At 39.6% G+C, this 22,277-nt stretch overlaps 1 protein-coding gene across 2 annotated transcripts; it reads right to left on the bottom strand.

Moving 5' to 3' along the window:
• Positions 1-581: 581 nt before the first annotated feature.
• RB195_012576 (uncharacterized protein) lies at positions 582-7,174 on the bottom strand (the record flags this gene model as incomplete). 2 transcript variants are annotated; one of them, XM_064202007.1, is made up of 11 exons in its annotated part: positions 582-630; positions 1,545-1,654; positions 1,719-1,794; positions 1,854-1,951; positions 2,283-2,400; positions 2,456-2,585; positions 3,260-3,336; positions 3,388-3,522; positions 3,613-3,715; positions 4,071-4,189; positions 7,161-7,174. In XM_064202007.1, the coding sequence occupies 11 exons, from the start codon at positions 7,172-7,174 to the stop codon at positions 582-584; spliced, it is 1,029 nt and encodes a 342-aa protein (XP_064057887.1). The 2 variants fall into 2 exon arrangements, with proteins under 2 accessions (XP_064057887.1, XP_064057888.1); XM_064202006.1 differs by lacking the exon at positions 7,161-7,174 and adding an exon at positions 6,677-6,765.
• Between the last annotated feature and the right edge of the window lie 15,103 nt (positions 7,175-22,277).

Below are 22,277 nucleotides of genomic sequence, written 5' to 3'. Positions count from 1 at the left end.
CTACACGTATTGCTCACACTCATATCACGTAAGGGTATATGAACGATTCTTCAACAGACAATTTTATTATATATTTTAGTGTTTGGCTATATTACGAAAGCTTTTGTCGCATTGAATGTGTTGTTTATACTTTGAAAGAAAGCACCACGTGCTGAAACCAACAGCAGACAGAATACAATCGTGAAAGTTATAGACTCCTAGAAATATACAATATTTAAAGAATGGTTGACGTAATGCTTGAAGAGATGGACTAGACGTTAGCAGGAGGTACATGAAGGAATGAAAGTTGTCACTAAATACTGACTAAAAGGTTACCACTTAGATTGCTTATCAAGAAAAGTCACAATTAGTTTCGAAGGAATGATTAGCTTCATCAATACGACTCGTACAATAAAGAGGTTATCGCAGTTACACGAAAACACCTCTACTTAATACTAATGAATAAGCAGGGAAATTCAGAAAGACACGACAAACCTTGACAAGAACCAGCAGATCAAGGTTATTCATAAGAACGTAAAGTAAACGTATACCCTTATTTGTGTGACCGTGTTAGCGATGAGAAATACTACTAGCGATGTAGATCAGGAACTCTTCGGATTCTTTGCCCGCTTCGTATAAGCGATAAATTCTCTGAAATATGACAATACATAAACTATGAATTTTGCGTTTCTCATGTTATTATAACAGAGTGCCTAACAAAGAGAACACCTCATAGTTTAAAGAAAGAAAACAGAAGTTCCTGTGGAGTTCCCACCATCACAGTGGCTGTAGTGAATTGAAAGAATGAACCTCTAGAAAGGAAATAGAAGCTATTCCCATTCATATCACTAGTATTTGTTTATTTGATGCTCAACACAACACTTTGAGTCTCCAAAAGAATCCAAACAAGCGCAAGTTCCTTGCAAGGCATTCTCAATACCCATACTGGCATTAGAAAACGTGCTAAAGGTTTTACTTCAGTATAGCTGTTTGTGAAGGTGTTAGATAAAACAGTATACTTTATTCAGCAGACGCTTGATGTAGTCATTTGTATCACTAACCAATCTATAATTCACCTGAACGATCAATATTAAAGAGCTCTTAGACAAACCAGTTACCAAACTGCAGAAATCATCCATGTGGATGATAGAAGTAAGGTCAGACTGCCCAACAGAGGAGATAACAGATCTATGTACTATGTCAGAAATAAAACAGGATACGAAGTTGTGAATAAACCCCAAAGCACAGCGCAACAAATAAAATTAGAACATGCTGCAAATACCAAATCAGACAACTTCCGTGACAATGTGTTTTTCTTTTCTATTCTTTTCTATTTTTATTTATTTTTCTTTTTGTCAAAAACCTGGGAATAACCTGATAATATCAAAAATAGGAGAAGTACACAAGTAGTTGTGTACTTCTCTTATTTTTTAGATTATCAGGTTATTCACGCGAAATGTTCAACTTTGGATGGAATGCTCGCATTTCTCCCGTAAACTCATTAAAACTACGATACTGATACTGATGCTGTACGATTTCCCTCTCTGAAGCGCTGAAACACTCACGGAATAAGTGACGATAGCTCAGGAGCCAAATAGATAAACTTGTGCTTATAGTTCCTCGCTTCCTCAAATTCTACATATCTAACATCTCGTGAGGCAGCTACAGCAGCATCCTGAATGAAACATTGCCAAGGTGAAGACTAAAGACCATTCAAGAGGGCATGTGACGAGTTCTACCTTCAGTTTGCGGCCCAGTCTAACTGGAATAACGTGGTCATTCTCAGCATGGAGTATGAGAATTGGGCATGTTATGCTTAAAAAAGAAGAACATGATTGGAGATGAGCAACGCTAGTAATAAAAGAGAAACGTACTTAGCAATTCGTTTGTCCGAATTCATGTCGAGACCAACCCTTCTCAAAGGACTCATGATGTACTTCTGCACCATCTCTTCGGACATCCATCGCAATGGCTATAAGTTCGTATTGCAAACCATTTAGCAAGATTACTCCAAAGTCAACGGGTAAATATGTTTGTCTACGCTGTGTTCTGGATAGATTTCCTTTCAGTGGTTACATTACTCAAATAATAAGTTTTAGACTACACTGCAGTGTTGGAATTCTTGGTTTTCTTCCATACTTCCAACAACTTGAGATTTCAAGCATTTTATAATTTATAGGTGCATCATGCTAGATTATGAAATACCCACATTTCAAAGGTTTTTCTGTATCAAAATTGTTCACTTCAATGGGAATTGTGATGCTCAGAGCCTCCACACAACACACACAACCAATCCAACTTACAATGCTTAGGAGATGATTCATGATGGCGTCTCTGAGATTGTTGAAAGGAGATTCTAGGACAAGACCATCAGGAGGTTCACCGTCTATGGAGAGATCCATCGCTAATTTGACAGAAACTCTGAAAAAGCGATATAATCTGAAAAATCAAATGCGAGTAATAAGTTATCACAAACCCAGTTCCCATAGAATGACCCCAGACAATGAGTGTGTTGTTGGCACTATGACGTCTAACATAATCGTAAACGAGGCGACTATCATTGACTAAACCTCCCTCGGAAGGATTACCATCCGAATCACCATATCCTTCAAAAAAAATCTAATCAATTGATTGGTTAGCTATTGATTTATTTTTCACACCTGCTATTTAAGATATCGTTGAACGGCGCTGGTATAGTCGGGTCAAAACGACATGAAGTTATGAAAACCCTCAAAGCTGATATCGAAATGGGACCATCAAGAATTGCAGTCGAAGAGTGGTGTTAGCAAGGGCTCGCGTTAATTCTAACCGCTTCGTCCACAACCGTTTACGCAACTGCGCCGAACTTAATGTCATTTTGATCCGACTACGACATGGGCTACGACTTTGCACAAGTACATTCTTACTTGTCTATTAGACTCTTATGGATTCTACTCAATCGTGACAACCGTTTCGCAGAAAAACTTCAATATTATTGCTACATTGAAGATAAGCTATAGATAGTAATGACGATAAACGTCCTATCAACAATAGTTTTCAAAAAAAAAAGAGTCAAGAATGACAACCACGATTCTTTCAATTCATTGATATCGCTATGATGAGCACCACATTAATAAAATTATCATCATATCATAACATATGGATGTGCTCAATCTTTGCAGGAGAAGTACTACACTCCTGCAATATGGTATAGCCTCTGTCAGTCCCACTCAATTACTGTAGAATAGAGAACACAGAAATTTGATATTTCCGGAAGAAAAGAATATGAAGCACAAATAACCTCGATAGTCAAACGCCACCACCTGACAGTTGAGCTTGTTGAGTACGTTGTACAACTCAACTCGATGTCCAATTGTCCTTTAACGAATATGATGAGAAAATGGAATCCAGATGGAAATTTGAGTATACCTATCAAAAGAGTTCCCATGAAGGTATAGTATGATCGGATACTTCTCTGATGACAACAACTTCTCCATCTCATCATCTGAGGGATGAATGCCTTTCTCACGGTAATCAGCAGACACAGACCTCGGAAGCATGTGCCTGAATTACATCAGATGTATTCATAGGATTAAATCAGACAAAATATATATATATATATATATATATATCCTATGGAACGAACGCACGAACCACACGCCAATATTGCCTTCATCCCCGTCTAGGTAGAATGCTCTCCCTATAGATTGAACATTATTGGCTGAGACGTTTGCATAATCAGTCATCGGTATTCTTCCTAAAAAAAGTATATATAGTACAAGAAATATTAAGTCCAAATTCCGTAGGACGGCGTAAAAACGACGAGAAATGGATAAAAACAACGAAAGCTCGAATTTCTTGCATTTAAATCACAGTTCTTTCCAGATTTATTGAATGGAGGGCGTACAGCAAGAAAGGGAATTCAGGCAAATACAAATATTAGCAAAATCTTGATATCCAAATTATAAATGTTCTAGTAAACAAACTACATGCACTTTAAATCAACAATTCTTTGCAAGTTCGAACTTCCTGTGATGCTGAACGATTGCGAAAAAAAAATTGGTGAGTGAAGAATTTATAACGAAAATGAAATGGATATAAGTTAAACTCACGGAAGTTGAGGAAGAACATCGTTGTGATAATTTTGGGAAAAACGATGACCAGCACTGGTAGCACCACAAAGGCAAGCAATACGAGCAGAAACAGAAGTTGGCATGTACATATCAGTAGACTGAAAAAGCATTGATTATAATGAGTGTTTTCTTCCAATTAAAGTAACTGAAAGGTAATTTCAAGCGAGAATCTACATTATCAACTACTTGGACAGGAAGAGCGGCTACTACGGCGCAAAATCTGAAATCGCACTAGTACCAATTTACGAATGCCGGTATATATACCACCACGAGGTTATCGCACGCAGGCGAGCCGCTCTGCGCCTGGTTTGGGCGGGCGATGATGGTGTTGCTGGAGTGCGCGAAGCCTAGTTTGGGTGGGAAGGCTAAAACACTTCGCAAATGCGTGCTCTTTACTCTTTTGGGTCATACTTCATTATATTGTTATATCCAGTTTGAAGTTTTTGTTCCAATTTTACAATATTTATATTTTGTAAATGTAATGTTAACGGCGCTCTATTTCTTGAAGCAAAAGCATCTCAAGAGGAAATAGTTCAGAAGGTGATCAATCGATAGATCTTTATTGGAAGTAGACGGCTGATATAGTCGGGGTCCTAAGATCTATGTGTTAACCTTAAAGCACCTATGACATGTAGGCTGAAGCTACCAAGAAAAGAGGAAGACAGAGCTGGAACTACTACTGCTTTAACATTAGTGATTCTTCCAAACAAGCTTACCAGAAGTGAAAACTGATTCATATCGTGTATTATTTCCAAATAAAAATCCAAATAGAAATGTCTTCACATGCAACAACCTTCATTCACATTGACTCTGTCTTCACAGGTTACAATCCTGAGGAGACCTTTGAAATTAAGTGGTGCAGCCTTTATGAAGGCTGTTGTTTTCGGAATCTCAAGAAATTGGATATTTCGAAGTTCCATCTTCCATTCTTTCTTTTTAGCCTACGTGACATGGATCCCCGAAGACCAATGCTTGGATTTTAGGGTCCAGACCGGCTCAGCTATTCACTTCCAGTGATGACCTGTCGGCTGATAAACTACCCCTTTCTCAAATGGAAAAGTGCACTTTAGTGACAAATGGCAAAGTCATTTGTGACTTAAAAACGGTTCTTGTCCTATATAAACGTTCTTGAGCACGAGAGTTCGGTTCAATTAGAATAAATCGATCAACTATTCATGGATCAGTTGTGAATGGTCACAACAACAATGGTAATAAAACAGTTTGCGACGTGTTTACGTTTGCAAATGTCGTCATTCTTTAACGGATATCATCTCGGAAGAGTTAAAGGCATCACCCCACGAATCTGAGGTGGTGCAGATTTCAGGTGGAGTATTCTTATAAGAGATAGTAGATTATGGAGAGGAGGGTGATTCCGTCCATTTCTTCGTAATTGCCGTAAAAACGACCCAGAAGATACGATGCCACACAAGGCTAGCGCGCTCCAGTCAAACTCCTTGTAGAAAACGGTGCGCCAGAACGCCTGAGGCCGTATCTTCCGGGCCGTTTTTTACGGCAATTAGGAAGAAATGGACGGAATCACCCTCTTTCCATAATCTACTATCCCGTATACGAATACTCCACCTGAAATCCGTACCACCTCAGATTCATGGAGTGATGCCTTTAACGAATAGAAATAATAACATAAAAGTAAACATTCTTATTATCCTTGTGCTAACACCACTTGAAGAGCCGAGGTGGAACTCGCATACAAATGTGTAGGAATTGCGAGCTCCAGCAAACACCATCATCGCCCGCCCGAACGAATTGCGGCGCGGCTCGCCCGCGTGCGGCCACCCCATTCCCAATTTACTTCACATGCACTAATGTACTTCATTGATAACCGGTTACAATATTGATAAATTCAATGCTAAACAGAGAGTAGAACGAAGTGTGAATTTCGATATCTGTAAGAGGCGAGGTCATTTCCCCTCATGTGCAGCTCGAGTGGGCTCCTCTTTTAATTTTGATGGCTGAGCACACTTTGTTTGGGTTGATGGTATTGCACCTATAGAAGCCTTCAAATCAGCGTTATCCCTAGGTCCATTAACGAAACACAAAAACATATGTCAGTAGTATCAAAGTGCTTCAGAAATGAATTCCACCAAAACGTATATTTTCCGTTTGGTTCTGAGCTCCTACTTGTGCTACTGAGATAGTAGATAGATAGAGAGAAACGAAGTGAAGTTCGGTGCAGTTGCGTAAACAGCTATGCTCGAAGTGACGCGGTGCAGCAGAACGGTTAGGAGTGAGGAAGAACACTTGCTACCAGCATCCGTCGCAGCAGTTCGCGATATATGCGGGAACATTGCCTTGAGCAACAGGCCCTGTCACTGTTTTACCATCCACAAAACTTGGGTGTTTCTCTATAATAACAGCTTTTCAATCTCGAGTATTAAATTCATGATTGCTTAGTTATTCCAAGTTAAGAGGTGAAAAAGTCAAAGGTGTTAAAGATAGAGAGCTAGGAAACGGAGAAATGCCAGCGGCAATCTTATTGAGATGATAGACGACGGATCCCGCCATACTATACACAACGAACGACAAATTATGATCACGGAAATCGTATCTCGCGCCGCATGATGCACCTGAAGTTTTTTTCAAATCCCTTGTACCAAGATATGGTTTTGAAAAAATGTTTCTGTAATCTCTGCCTCGAACCGCTTTCAAAGTTCATTCCGTTTTTTCATTTTTGAACGTAAACTGAAAATAGCAAATTCATAGCAAACAGGCACAAAAGGATCCGCACAATATAGTTAACGTGAACAGGATTAAAAATGAATGGAAATAATGCAATAATGAATGTTTTCACAAAAGTTACAGAAGTGATCCGTTTACAATCGGCAAGGAATGTGGTTGCTCAAATAAGAGCGACGTGACTGTCACACTCATTCTATGCTTGATATACACTTCCTCTTCTCTTTGCTCTAACATAATTCTATTACGTCCATCCGGTTTAATGATTCGAAATCAACTGTACGAGTAATAAAACTTCACCGAAACAGAAAACAATACGACTTAATCACGAAAATAAGAATTTTTGAATAAATTAACATGAAACAGAGGACTCACCCTAGTAAGGACATCTACCAGAGTCAGTAGCAAATTCCACCCGTGAGAATGGCGATGTATATGAAATAGTCAGTAGACCGCCTAGGTAACTGGTAGAAGATCGAATGAAACTGCATACAACATCGAAGATAAGCGCTACATAATCAATATCACGACGTCAGGGTCGGAATTATCAGAACAAATGTCACATGATCACGACCGGTTGGTCCACAACAACATCTGAGATTGAAGGATTGAGAGAAAACACAAAGGCTTACGACTAGAATCTACTAGAATTAATATTGCATATTAAAAGACAAGTGAAAAGACACCAGTAGGAAATCTAATCGGTTAGAAATAGTGGAGAGAAGTTCGCTTAGTTAGAACAGCAACTAAATCATAGGTGAAGTTCGAAGAATGCGAAGAATCTTAAAACAGTGTAAACACCGAATGAAGAACGGCATTCAAAAAGAAGCAAAACTTAAAGTGCAGATTCTGAGGAAGATATAAACTGTATTTTCTGAGCTATCCAGGAAAAGCTGCGAAGTGACCCATAACCACCAATTAATAATTTACGCTCCATAAGATTTTCGTCAAGGTCCGATAGGGATGGAAAGTTGATATCGTTATAACACAAACATATGTTAACTCCATTTGAGTCCGACTCAAATGAAGAGCTGTTTCAATAATAATTAAAATGAATAAGGGGAATGGAGGACGTTCAATCCAACGCCCTGAGGCCTCGCACATGCTTCGAAAAACCACACAACGAAATAATGGTAAACAGTCGTTGTAGTGTACTTTTTTTAGAATGCAGAACGAGAGTTGGTCGTTTCCTCTATCATACTTCTTACTTACTCTTATTTCACTTTTCATTCCGTACTGATCCACAAACTACTGGTTACGCCAGATTTCGTTCACGCTGAATTTTTCACAGATTTCAATATTGATTAGCTCTATTCATTTCTAAACGCTAAAATACGATAAAAAGAAGGAAGAACTTGGAAGAATGCAAGAGGAAAAAATCTCCGGGAACCTGTCGTGGTCGATGAAGACGGCCCAATCCTTTCTTGAGGAAGTTATAAATCAGTACCACACCACATGTTCAACGCCGACTATATCAGACATAAAGCCCACTACAAGAATATCACTGACTGATGGTCACCCTTCTTCACGATGTCATAAATACCGAAGTACGGCACTCTTCGTTGCCTTCGAAAACAAGGACCTGGCAACTTCGAAGACAATTTCTGTTGAGGATCAAGAGTATGCGATATTGTGAGTAAAATGACGGATCACCATGACATGTACTGCGTACAGTCAGTCAACGTTAGTCAAAACAACCTGAAGCCTGGTGCAGTTGCGTCTGGGCTCGAAGGAGTGTGGGTGGATTCAGTGGGACTATCGCTAGTATCACTAGAACTGCACAACCACCGATGGTCCCACCTAGGATACAACCACTGACTTCACCGCCGTTCCGAACGAAGCCGCTTATGCAAGGCTCCTCGCAGACTTCAGAGCCGCGCGGGCGGCGCGGTTTGGTGGTTGTTGGATGCACTGTTGTGAATAGTCAAAAACCATCGAAACGCAGAGCCGCCGAACCGCGCCGCCTGCGCGGCTCTGAATTCTCCAGGCAGCCTAAGTGCACCACTTTTAGGTCTTTCTTAACAAGCTATAACGTACGGATAGCTATAGCGTAGGTATAACGTGTGGATGATGTGTTTATGCCACATCTGCTTAAAAAAGTAAGCTTTTTTTTTCCCATCGTTGCGAGACGAAAAAATTTGAAAAAATAAAGGATATAAAGTAGGATATTGCTATCTCTGTCCAATAAATGCAATGAAATCTCTTCCTATCCACCGCTTCTCGAGGGCACTCATCAGTGAGAGTTTCATTTTGCTATTTTACAGCTTGACCTTACTAAGATACGCAAAACAACTCCTTGCAGGTCATAGCACTTCCTACACACTATTTCCACGACCTACAGCTTCTCACACCACTATGACCATAGCACTCACATCTGCCTCGTCCAAATAATAAATAAAAATACGACAATCACTCCAAAAGTACCAAAAACTGATAGAAACAAGCGCAAGGCGCACGACCAACCCTCACTGAAGAGAAAAGCCCTCGGCCTGCATTGCTCATTCAGTGCGTCGCTCTATCGTAATTACATTCCAGGCGTACTATAAAATGCTGGTGGTGTGCACCATAGATGTGGATGGTACCTCACGGGTAAATGCTAGGAAATCCATCGTCCTGACTTTTCCATTATGAATACGTTAGGATTGCGTCAGTTCTTCAGCCGTCAGAGGAGTGTGCAGAGCCTTAGGATATCTCTGGCGCTGCGAATATCTTCAGGCGAAGTGATCCACTCTATCAATTTTGGACTCTATCCTCCTTTTTAATGACGTCTTGGGTCTTGGCGCACAAGCCGCGAAGTGCTGTCCGCGCTGCTCACACTAGAGTGGGTGGCTAATTCCAAATGCAAGAAAAGTTGAAGAGGACGCTTGAGACTGTGCAGCAAGACTTTTGGAAACGATCAGATGAACAGGAATCTGTGATACTTAACGATCCTAAGTCGCAGAATTGAAGTATCGCTATGTACTACGTCAAGAAGTACAGCAATTTTCGGAAATTTGATTTAAAGCTAGGTTGATTTTTGTTAGTCGATGTGTTGGGAAGTGTTGCTTAGTTTGGAAAACCACACTAAAGTTCCAAAAAAACGACCGAACAGTGGTAAAGAAAATAGATAAGGCAATATTTAAACGTATGTATAATATGCAAACAAATTTCCTTAGCATTGATGTTAGCCAACAAACTAAGGGATGCCAACAACATCAATGTATGTAGGGGACATTGTTTTCTTGTTGAATTGAAGACTCTAGTATATCTGTTTTGCCTCTACTTTTTGTTTTATACAATCAAATGTGCCGGAAATAACATACAGAAATGTTAGAAATTTTTTTTTTGCTTTGAGCTGAAAGTATGTGGCTGATGATCTAGGGTTTCCACCACACTTTCTTCGAATTAAAGATATCCAGATCTCTAATCATGCTTTTTGAAGTAAAGGATAAAGTCACTGGCGTATCAATCCACTTGGGATGCGCCAACGCGTTTTACTGGAATTCGTAATCGTTGAGGTTTTCGAACGCGTATTTGCCTGCACAATGACTTGCGGAGGCCAGCCGATGATCAAGTCAGTGTTTTTATCCTCCCAGACAAGTCTGATACCAATTTATCGACTCCGGAGGGGTGAAGGGGTTGTTCTGCACTAGTGCAGCTTCGAACTATTGGCCATGTGGCTGCAACTGACCTCTAGCCGACTGCGCCACACCCGCCCTGCGTTTTAGGTAACAAAAGTGTCAAACAAAGTTTGGAAAGCCTAGTATATGGATGATATAGCCTAAAATCTATGTCAACTACATATTCTACGTTTTAATTGAAGTTTATATTGGATTGTCTACATTTGCTCAAAAGCGCATTAATATATATCTTGGTTAGAACAAAATGTGTAACTCTGGGGACAACATAAACACAAGGTTCCACTCTAATGAGATTTTTGAAGAGATGAAATTATTTAGGACATCTACTCGTGGGTATTACAGAACATATGAAATACAGGAGAGTTCGTTCGTTACAGAACATATGAAATACAGGAGAAATTTAGCCTTCAGCAGACTTGCACGAAATAGTAGTCGCCAAGTTCACCTCGATCGTGTTAGATGGACGCCGAAATTCTCCACACTCCGAGCTTTTAATGCTGAGTGGTTTCTTTCTGGGTTAGTCGACACGATATTGTGTAAGCTGCATCTTTTCATGCTAAGGCTTTCTCGCTTTTCGATCAAATCATCAAGTTGTTTCTCAGGCAGCACTGGAACCCATTGGTTTAGGTACATTTAGGAGTTATTAGAATGACGTCATGAATGTTCCGTATAGCTACTTGGATTGCTAGTAATCGTTACTAAGAGGAGTGTAATGTGCGCTTTTTTGAAGCGAAAAAAACCAGTGGTTGCTGAAGTCAGAACGAATCCGTTCAAGTAACTAGGTTTCAGAAATAGATAAGAAAAAAAGAAGGAATAAAATGATTATTTGAATTCGAAGGTCCAATCAAGCTCTTCTTGAGAGAAGTGCATTTTTTCCCCGCGAAATAACTGCGGCATTTTGCACAAATTGAATTAGCCAAAGGCTATTCGATGGATACATTACGTGCGTTTTCCATCCATAAATCTGTATTGCTTTGAACTTAGAAAATAATTGCATGACATTCAGAATGCACTCCATTCGCGTTGGTACGAAGAATTCAAGCAGTACTGGAGCCGAAGCTTCAAGCAGTACTGGAGCAAAGGGAAAGGAAATGGAATGAGGGGAAGACAAATGATGCAGTTTATTCGATAATTTATTCAAGATGCACTTCGAAGACAGCGTAGACTTCTTTATGGGGTGTGCAGCCTTTCCTTTGCCAAAGATTATAAATCATACAATTCGCCATTTCGAAAGAACATAGATATTATGGGAGATTAGAAGAGACTTGCATAGACAAATCTAGGAAACAACTGGTCTAAGGGAAGTCGTTACAAGCCCAGACCAGTTCTCCTTGTCGTATGTCGCAGAAAAGCGCAACATATCGCAATCGTAGCAAGTGTACGCAGATGATTTTTAGTCGGATTCAAGAATTTCTCCTGAAAATGTGTATCTGATCTGCGTTCGTTCCCTAATCAGCCCAGTTCTGCAAGTGTAAACATCGATTTCGCTCCATTTGAAGCTTCATCCCTATGCAAAACTATGGAAATGAAGCGAAGTACATGATTGTCGACTCTACTAGTGTCCCTCCCTTCCTTCGAAAAGACTGTTCGACACTTCAGAAAAAGACATGCAGTTGTTCTGAAAGTGTGTTGGAGATCTCTCCCAAATTTTCTGGAAAATCCGCGAAGAAAAACACGCCTCTCTCCCAAATTTTCTGGAAAAATCCGCGAAGAAAAACACGAGTAAGTCCAAAGTACGTAAGTGTCGTGGAACCAGAAAACTTACGATAAAATAGGTTATACAGTGACTACCAAAAAAAAAAAACAAAAAATAGCGCCTCTTAACATTCAATAAAAGGTTGACATTTTAAAAATTTGGATGTTAATAAAAGGGTAATATCAGCTTCAAACTCATGCAGCGTTTTCACATTTTTGTAATTTAGAATCCATCACCTAAGATCAAAAGATACTTTTCCATCGTAATCCAGACGAAACATTTGAAAAAAAAAATCCCCCAAGGAAATCAGAAATTCAGAGAAATGATCACACGATAAACGTTTGTTACTCTTCTGCATTACAAGATTCGATAGATGAATCATATTTGCTGATCAGGATGCAAGGATGAATCTTAATGTTTGCAAAAGATGTCTCCTGACAGCGCTTAAACCATCTCCAAAACGAATAATTTTCCATTATGTCAACGCAAGCGACAAAAGAAAGGCGATAAATGCGAGACGAACAAGGTACAAAACAAATGTCTAATCTGTGCCCTTTACTCAGAAAAGTGCAAATGTTATAGCACGAATAAAATATCTATTTCTAGAACAACAACCTTGTAAAGACATATTAGAGATAAAAGTTCAGAGCAGTATCTAGAAATCAAGTCGTATGGTAGGTCGGAAAATGTTCACAGAACTGCAAACGCTCATCTGCACTAATCAATTTCTCATCCAAATCAACTGACCTACACTACAACTCTTCTTCCTGACTGACTGAGTGATGTTCAAAGAATCATTTTCTTCCTACAATTCATAGGTCAGCTTAACTTTAGCCTTACACTTCAATTCAACTTCACGTTAGCTGAGGACAACATTGTAGCAGAAAATTCAGTTTTAGAAATATTCCATTCAAGGATATGATGCAGGTTGTTACGGTAGAGAGGATCTATTCCTCTGCGGTCTGACCTTTCACGCCCAAACTTGCGGTGCACCAGGTGCCTTATTCCTCTTGTTCCTTCTATTATTCTACAAATAATGGTACTCTACTAATCACAGGAACCACCAACCTCATATTTACTAGACTTCCTCGAGAAACAAATCCGCACCTGCGGTGCTCCAGTGGATTGTCCCCTGCCTGTTCTGTGTCATCCGAATCCTCGTAATTTCTCTTTTCTTTAATTCTTTAAACTTTACTCTCTACTGTCGCACCTAACCGTGTTTTCACTTCTTTAACTCTTTAAGCTTTATTCTCAAAGTCTCACCAACCTCTACTGCGATGAGCCAGACTCCGGGGGGGGGGAAGAAGGTTAACCCTTAGTGAGTGAAACCTGCTCGAGCTTAGAGATAAAAACAGGTCAGTTCGATCATTGAAAAACGAAAATCATGTTAATTCTCAAAGTCTTAATGTACAATACAGCGATTACACGATCCGAAACATTGCACATTCCGGACAGCTGGGGGGTCGTTATCATCCATGACTAAGCAGAGCACTCAGAATTCCTCATAACTGTACAAATACCATGCAAAATAATAGAAATGTCTTCACCACATCCTAGAGATTCCTGGTACCTTAGCTTACTCTTCTATTTATGAAGGGCTTGTAGTTAAATGTAAAATTGCCGCCCAACATTACTTCCTATGGTGATGTTGTACGCCAACTTCCTGCACTCGCGGGTCTATCGGACGATCGATCGATCGGCAGGGCGATAACATAATCATAAAGAATTTGACATGACTATGACTGTCATACAATTCTATGTAGTTTTGCTTTGTAATACGAAAAAGAAACGAAGAAGCTATCAAAAGACGAGAAGAAAAAGTAGCCTCATCGATCGGCTTGTGCAATGAGAAGCAGTGAAGGTACCTGCCTCCGCCAACGTAATGATCTTTTTTTTTTTTCGGAAAGTAGAGGAGCTTTACGTTCCCAGTATGATACGGATATACAAGATATTGTAGTGAACCATGCCGTACTCCCTAATTACTCGTGGAGAGATCCCCAACTTTCCTAATTCCCTAAATTTTAAATTTTTAAAACTTTAGTCCTAGTTGGTCAGTGCGAGTGAGAACAATGAAAAAGTAGCTTCGTTGGTGTGGAGTTAATGAAAAACTGATGAGATGAGGTCGAACTGATTTCACAGCACCACTTTTTTGTGTACAAATGATTCACAACATGAAATATCCGATGACTAATCCACTGTCAGGTGCTCGTTCGTTAAAAGCAGCGTCTGGAGAAATTTCCAGTGTATTACTACATGCTTACGAGTCCTGACGTAGTTGTGAATGTATGGAAAACGCGAGGGAATCCTTGAAAAGCCAATAAGAGGCCCCAGTTCATATAACGAGTTGCTTCGTCGAGTAGTTTCACCGCGTATCCACCTTTTGCTACTTCATTTAATCAATTTTATGGGTGTAGAGTTGCCTCCTTGTGTAAACTGGGACCTCTGATTCCTGAATTTACAGTGACTTCTTTGTCCCTTGTTCTTGCGGCGATACTTTCAATCTACTATAAATCTACTACTATAAATCTTTCATTGTACTTTCAACCTCATATATTATCGAAAGAAAACATAACATCGAAAACTTTCCCGAACGCTGCCTTTAAATCTCATGGAGATTTGTTACGTTTGTGCAGAATGAAGGTATGTTTAAGCTGCTGCAACAGTTTGTAGCTAGCTACAGTATGCTCAGAACAGAAGAGATTATATTTTGGACAAAAAATGACATTAAGATATGCAAGACTGCTGGATATTTGCTCTCTTAGGTAGTTGAGACTAGTGTTCAGAATAATCCAAGAAAAAAACTTCAACATTCTGAAGAGGTTCAATAATTCAAGGACATTTTCAGTAATATATACAGCATGAATTCTTTTATATTATTTTATTTAATTATTTTTAGAATTTGATTCTTAGGTGCAGTATAAATGGTGATATGCTCGAAGGCAAAACACATTGTAACAAAAACACGGGAACGTGGAAGAAACCCTTGTCCTCTAGATCTTAGAACTTAGAATTCCCCATAATCATACAGCTTTAAAATGTAGGTGGTAACATGAAAATTTGCTTTTTCAATGGAAGTCGAATTAGTTCTTAAAAAATATTGCACTATTTCAGCATAAGTTTCTAAATGGTTGACTTGATTTTAATTGATTTAAGTTGACTTCATATGTATGTCATAATATGTTAAGTGTTATGTTTAGAGATGTCTTGATGTAAATTTATTTACATCAAGACATCTCTAAACAAAAAAAAAACTAAAAATTAAAATCTTTAAACTAAGGTGGCACCTTTCTTCCTCCACCTTGTCCGGGGACGTAATTCTATGACTATTTTCTAATTCGGTGATCCAGCTATAGAGGGACCGACCTGTGCTCTCTAGAACTATTTGCAAAGTTTTTGTATCCTTATTTATGAGACTAATTGTCACAATGATTCTGAGAGGAAAAAATCTTGTAGATAGAGCCAGTCCTGTCAACCGGACGATATCATCCGCCACAATAAAAAGCAAAAAAATGGATGCAGACGCATTGGATGACAAACGACTCACATTTTAGTGGTGCAGCAGCAGCAATTGGACCGTTTGGTGGAGTTCGTCCGTGGTGACTTCGTGGCTGGCTGTTCCATATCCACTGAAAGTTTGACACACGCCTCTCTCAATTCTGTGATCCGTGCACTATCGCAGTGCGAAGCAGCGGGCGGAATAGCCATCTGCAAAAGGGTGGGAGTAGGATCTGCAAAACTTAACTCGGAAGTAGTTGAATCAGAACACAAAGAGCTTTGATTTCTTAGTGATCGAGATATTGGAGTGAGAGGAAAAACCCCAGAAGGAGAACCGTTCTCAACGAATAAGCCCGCTAATCGAGCAAAGTGAAGGATAAAGTGTCTGGCGTTAATCAATCCGTCTCGGATGCACCACTACATTCACTTTAATTCGGAATCGTTTGAGGTTTACGAACTAGCCGATGTGTCGACTAGTGCTTTTATCCTCCCGGAGAAGTCTGCTACCAATTTATCGACTCCGAAAGAATGAAAGTTTTGGTTGGCACCAGGGCGGAATCAAACCTCCTATCAATGATACTGCTGTCACAGCGTTTGAGGTTACTTACTGACTGCGCTACAAACCCTGATCTAACATAGGATTTGCTACAGAGATGCACAGAACCCCGAACTCTTTCCTTGGATGTGACCTTACGATAGACACATTACCTAGTTTCGATTTTTGACAACATGTGGTCGTTCGCAGATCTCTAGATTGATTATCGTTCTACACAATAATCCAACCGAAACAAGTACAAGATCTTTTATGAAAATTAACTCTTACTTCTTTCTCCACGAAACGCAAAATTATCAAAAGAGCTGGGAAATGGGAAAAGGAACAGTAAGTCAGTGTCTCAGCTCGTGAAAGGAGACGAAAGATGCTTGAAAGAAACAAAGCAAAATATCTTGGTCATACCAAACAATTAGCACGATAGAGATTTCTTATGCTACTCACTCCCTTATTTAAATAAATGGAATTTCCTGCTCTCCTATTAATGTTGTGATGTAAAGATTCACTTTACCGGGTGGTTTCACAAGTAGTTCACTTTACACTATCCCATTTAGTCTATCCTGTAAAGAGTTGCTTCGTTAGAAAGTTGATGCCTCGGTATTTCTGGATTAGTAGACTGACATTTCCCTTTTCCATGTAATATTTTTGAAATATGTCCTTGTGAACCTTGTATACTACTGAAAAGAACTCAACATCGAAAATTCTCCTAAACGCTGCATTTAAATACCTCATTTTGAAAAACCGCAATATAAAATTCCAACAAACATGCTCTTCTAATCAGATACGAATCATTTATGCAACTCTATTCTCAGCAAAGCACAGAATAGCGGATTGTTTGATTTATTTAATGTGTAAATTTGTCAAATAGCGAATAGCGCGTTTTGTAAATATTAGTATCTGCATGATATTTTCGAAGTTTGGCTGGGAGTTCCACGAAATAAACAATAAAATGATGATCTTAACTCTGTTTTCAACCAGTTTTCCGCTTCGAAATGGATAGTGAGTTGCACTGTGCCCTTTAGATATCTAACAAAGCTAATTTTACCTTGTGGAATAAAAAAAAAACAAGTAATAATTTCTATGAATTGATGGTATGGACAGTTCGATAGGAAAAAACAGGAACAGTTCGGTAGGAAAAACGTCTCGCTGTCATGAAAAAGGAACCACGAACAAGTATACTTTACTTTCTTGTCAGCAGTTAATGAAACAGACTGCGAAAGCTCACCAAAATATCTAAAAGCAAAATGTTATTCGTTAAAATGAAAAAGAAAACCGAAATTCAGGACTTATGAGAGTGGCCGAAAGAAAAACGAGAGAAAAGCTTTGATAAAGTGATCAAGTTGCTCAAAAGATCACTTCCTGGCTACTTTAAATAGACTGACTGTCAACAGTATCTACGAGTGACCTCAGCCCGGGTACAGATTTACCCCGGAGGAGTTCGAACTGAGGCCTGGGTCAGCGAATATGCGGTGCGAAGATGCATAAATTTACCATAACTTCGTTAACAAGGCTAGACACACGTCGTTCTTCCTGTGTGAACCTTATTGAATGTTTTCCACTCAAAAAGACAATTTTAGGAGCTTGTTCCATTCCAAGACTACTCTGGGAAGATAACTGAACATGCATAGGTCGGATTTTTTTTTAAGAAAAAAAAAACAGTAAGGAATAGAAGATCAGGTGCCTGGCGTTAATTAATCCCAGGGAGATGCGCTTACGCTTTCGGCTTCCATTCAGAATAGTTTGGCTAAACGCACGCGTGCGCTGCCTTACAACTTATGGGGAGTACCCTATGTGTGAAGCTAGTGTTTTATCGACCCAGACAAGTCAGGTAGCAATTCACCGATCCCAGAATGAAAGCTTTGCTTTCGAATTATCGAACCATCGTTCATTAACATTTAGTTACAATTTATTATTTAATATAGGTATTTGTATTATGTAGAATTGCCAGAAGAATTATTTAGCGGAGGTGTGAGGTCCTAGGCGAACCATGCAAGGGCCGCGATAATCATTCTATTCCTGCTACATGAGTGGGCGGAGCCAAGGAAGAAATTGCCTCTTGGATCTTGGAAATAGGAACAAATTTAACATCATTCGAAAGTGCTATTTCAGGTACGGAAAAATTCACAGAGGCCGCAAAACTGAGGTTTTTATGGAAGCAGTCGAAATTTTCTTCAATTTCGTCACTCAAAACCAACTGGCAGCCTATGTAAGTGCCTTAACCTTGGCTTGTAAGGAAAGGAAAGTTCTACGCAACAATAGAGTGCCGAGACGTAGGCGTTTATTGTAGGCCGTTGACAGCTGCTCTAAGTTTAAAGACAACAAATAACGAAATAGAGCAAAGTTGTAAGTTGAAATTGAAGAACTCCGTCAGAGCGGAAACGTACAATTTGAACCGTTATTGAAAACGAACGGTTCGCTAGAAATTTTCTGAGCGGATTTTCTACAGTAAGAATATGTCCTTTTTTAACTTTCAATGTAGCACTTTCTTCAATTTCCCAAGACAACGGATTTTTCGAACCCACATATGATTTGGGGCACCAAAATGCTCTAAATGAGCTCCCGATTACAAACATGCCAAAAATTTTGCTCAATTTTGAGAAATCAGTACGAATCCTATGAACACCTCTTCATACCACGCAGATATATCAACGAGACATGGCAGGATTGCTGGGGTGTGAAAGTAATTGACGAATGTTGAGGAAACTTTGCCTGTTTCCAGACCTCACATCCGTCAAAAGTAAATTCTAGGAGTATATTCGAAATCAGCAGTACAATTGCTTTAGATAAGTACTTTCAAAACTTAGTTTCTCAAAGATTCCGACGGTTTATGAGGGATTTTCGGACAGGAGTTGTTAGTAGTGTTGTACTTTCTGGGAAAATGGGTGAGTAAATCTCCTGGAACGTTTTTTGCGTATTGCTCAAGTATGGGAACATGACTCGCTACTACTACTTTTATTGCGCTAAATATCTAGTTTGGATAAGTTGATGTTGCTCTTAAAGGCATCACCCCACGAATCTGGACTGGTCAACGGAAGCCGTCTTAAGGATCATTTATCCGTTCATCCCACCTCCCCCGTTCCAGTGTAAACGATCAGTTCGGGACGTTTACACTGAAACGGGGGAGGTGGAATGAACGGAATCACCTTCTTCCCCACAATATGGGACCCCGTATAGACATTACCCGCCTGAAAGCCGTACCACCTCAGATACGTAGGCTGATGCCTTTAAATAAGCTTGCTGATTTTCGGGAGTTCTCTTGGTACGTTAATAAACACTGGTGCAGCTCAGATCAAATTTCTAAGACCAGCAGTACGCAATTTTCGTCTCCATTCTTAAGAACGACCATACAATAGAACAACAGATTTATTTTGTACTAACATCGACTACAAAGTCTCCAGTGTAAACATACCCAATTCAAAATCACTTCTAAGGTTGAAAAGACTTGAACGAGTACACATTCCTGACGAAATCACCAAAAGAGTGCCCGGAACAATCTATCTACATGGAGGACTCTTCTACTTGAAAAAAAACCCTTTAGAATGGTTTGCGCTCTCAAACGAGGCAATTTTAACACGAATGACGTATTGCGGGCAACTTTGCAATCTAGATTCAATGTGAATCGCCCGGATGTTACGAATCCACGCAGACTCTCGTTAAACCGGTCAAAGACTGTCCTGTTATGTGGACTGTAATCATGAAAGACAAATCTCCCAACATCACTAACCATAGACAGATCAAAGAAGATCTTATACCACAACCTAATGTAAACTATTTTTTTAAAAAAAGAAATATAGTAGTTCGCTTATGCAGAAGCAGTTTATTGAGGACCCATCTATGTTTGCTTCCAGTCAATACTAGAAAACACCACAAAATATTTTGAGCTGTTCCGATTCATCCCGGATTAAAACGGCCTGCCTTGTGCTATAATTGCGCAAGTGCTTGTGCTCGAAGTGGCGCTGTAGGACAGGAATTACTCAGCTCTGTATTCCGATTGGAACTAGGGAGGGTCCCAAAGAAAAAGCAATTGGAAAATAACTCAGCTCGCTTTGGACTAAGTACTAGTGCCTTAAAAACTCGCATGGCAATGCAGAAAAGAATAATTCCACTTTTTACTGTTAGGAAATTACTGAATACTGAAAGTTCTTGCTTAGAAGTAAACGAATAATAACTCCGTCGCTAGAAGTAGAAAAGAAAAAAGTTGAGAAGTTGCAGAAGAAAAGTTGCTAAATCTTTAGTCTGCAAAGTAAAAAAAATGAAATGATTTTGGTGAAAAAAACAAAAGTAGTGACATTGCTAGATTTCGACGACCAGTGACAGGTGTCGCTTAAGGTTGGAATAAATTCATTGCTTGGCAGAAAACAGGATCTCTACGAAGGAGAAGAATCGCTCTTCAGTGGACTCTTTAGGCAGCCGGTTACACATTCTAATTTGCGTCATCGCAGAAGAATGGAGGATCGTAAAGAATCTCCTGGGAATTTTTATACTATAGACTGGAGGATGTCTGGACTTCCACTAGGCTATATAACCGATCATGCGTTAACTACGCTCAAAAGATACACCGGAACTTAATAATGCAGTGTTTAAACAACAAACCAATCAAGATGTGTTCCCTTCGGCATCTTCTCCCTTAAGGATTGCAGCAAAGAACATTCCTTCAAGTTATATAGCAGATTTTGGTCGGTGGACATTAGAATGTCCTTGGGTGTTTATGGGATAGAATTCATCATATGCTAAGCCGGTGCCACTTGCTAGAACAGACTAAAATCCCTTTCTGCCTTGCTTTTATTTCGGATAATATCACCGATCCAGTGCGGTCAAGCTTGCGACAGGCGGATGTGCAAAGCTAAGTCACACTTTAAAAGTAGCGTGTCAAGAATTTGATGTCTGGATCTCTGCTGTAGAACAACTTTTCATCTACGAATCTTGTTCAAAATATTTCACAAAGTGCTCTTTCCACGAAATTATTGACAATCTTCTAAATCTAATAATATTTAGACAATCTGAACGCTACTGGCTCTTATATTTTATTGAATTCACGTGTGAATTTTTTTTAAATTATATTATATTGCATTGTTCCCCTTTCAGGTGCACGCACCAAATTTTCCCTGCTTTGTAGAAATTCTATCCAGTGGAGAATTGAACCCGGCAGGGCATATTGCTGCCTGTGTTTGACCTGTGCCCTTTCCCTTCTCATAATTTCATGATTTCTCTGGGAAGAGGGAGAACGGGAGGGGATCGCATACCCTCATCTCTGCTTCCCCTCTACCATGCAACTTGCTAGGAGTAGTAGAACGATGGCAATCCTTTCCTATTGTGCGAGTGGTGTTTCTGCTTCTTATTTGATAAATAAGGTATTTCTCTCCTAGATTACTAAAAAACTAAACTGAGCGCTATCATGCTAGGAGTTGTGAAGTACAGAAATGAGTACTATGTGTACCAATTCACTCAGATTAAATAAAGTAACTGAAGGTTTTCTTGGCATTTTCCATGTTTCAACGGGGAACAAATGTGCCAGCCATTCTCATTTCTCTTCCTTTTTTCCTTCAATTGTTCTAGTTTTACCTCTTCTTCGCAGAAGCTTCATAAAACTCTAATTGTAGGCGTTGGTAAATTCAACATGCTTAAAGGCAGTGCAACATATCACGAAACAGACGAGAGTTTTGCTGGAGTTTTCGTGGACAAATGAAGAGTTCGGAGTGTGGATTACGATTACGAATGCGGCCCAGCTCAATTCCTCTTAACCTTTCTTTAAAAAATGCGTGGGAAACAGAGCTCGTTCGTGTGAGATACGTTAGAATGCGGTACCCTTACGCGCCGCATTTACGAGCATCGAAAAACAATGAGATCTCCTTAGCAGATTATTCAAGAAGAACCGGCGCGTTCTAACGTACTTCGTAGGAACAAATGCCGTTCCCCACGTTGTTCTGCAGGACGGTCACTCTCATGTTCGTACTCTACACTCCGAACTCTACATTTGCCCACGGATGTCCCTAACATCGACAGTTTCGTGGTGCGCTTCCTTTAACGAGACGCGACTGCGAAACACATGTAGAAGGCAATTCGATGTCGTATGAATGATGACAGCGCCTCAGCGATGGGGTTACGTCCAGTTCTCTAGGACAACACCCTAT

This window comes from Necator americanus, chromosome V (genome assembly GCF_031761385.1).
Source record: "Necator americanus strain Aroian chromosome V, whole genome shotgun sequence".
In the NCBI taxonomy this organism is placed as follows: Eukaryota; Metazoa; Nematoda; class Chromadorea; order Rhabditida; family Ancylostomatidae; genus Necator; species Necator americanus.
The sequence above is the reverse complement of the archived record's forward strand: the minus strand, read 5'-3'. Positions and strand labels throughout refer to the sequence as shown.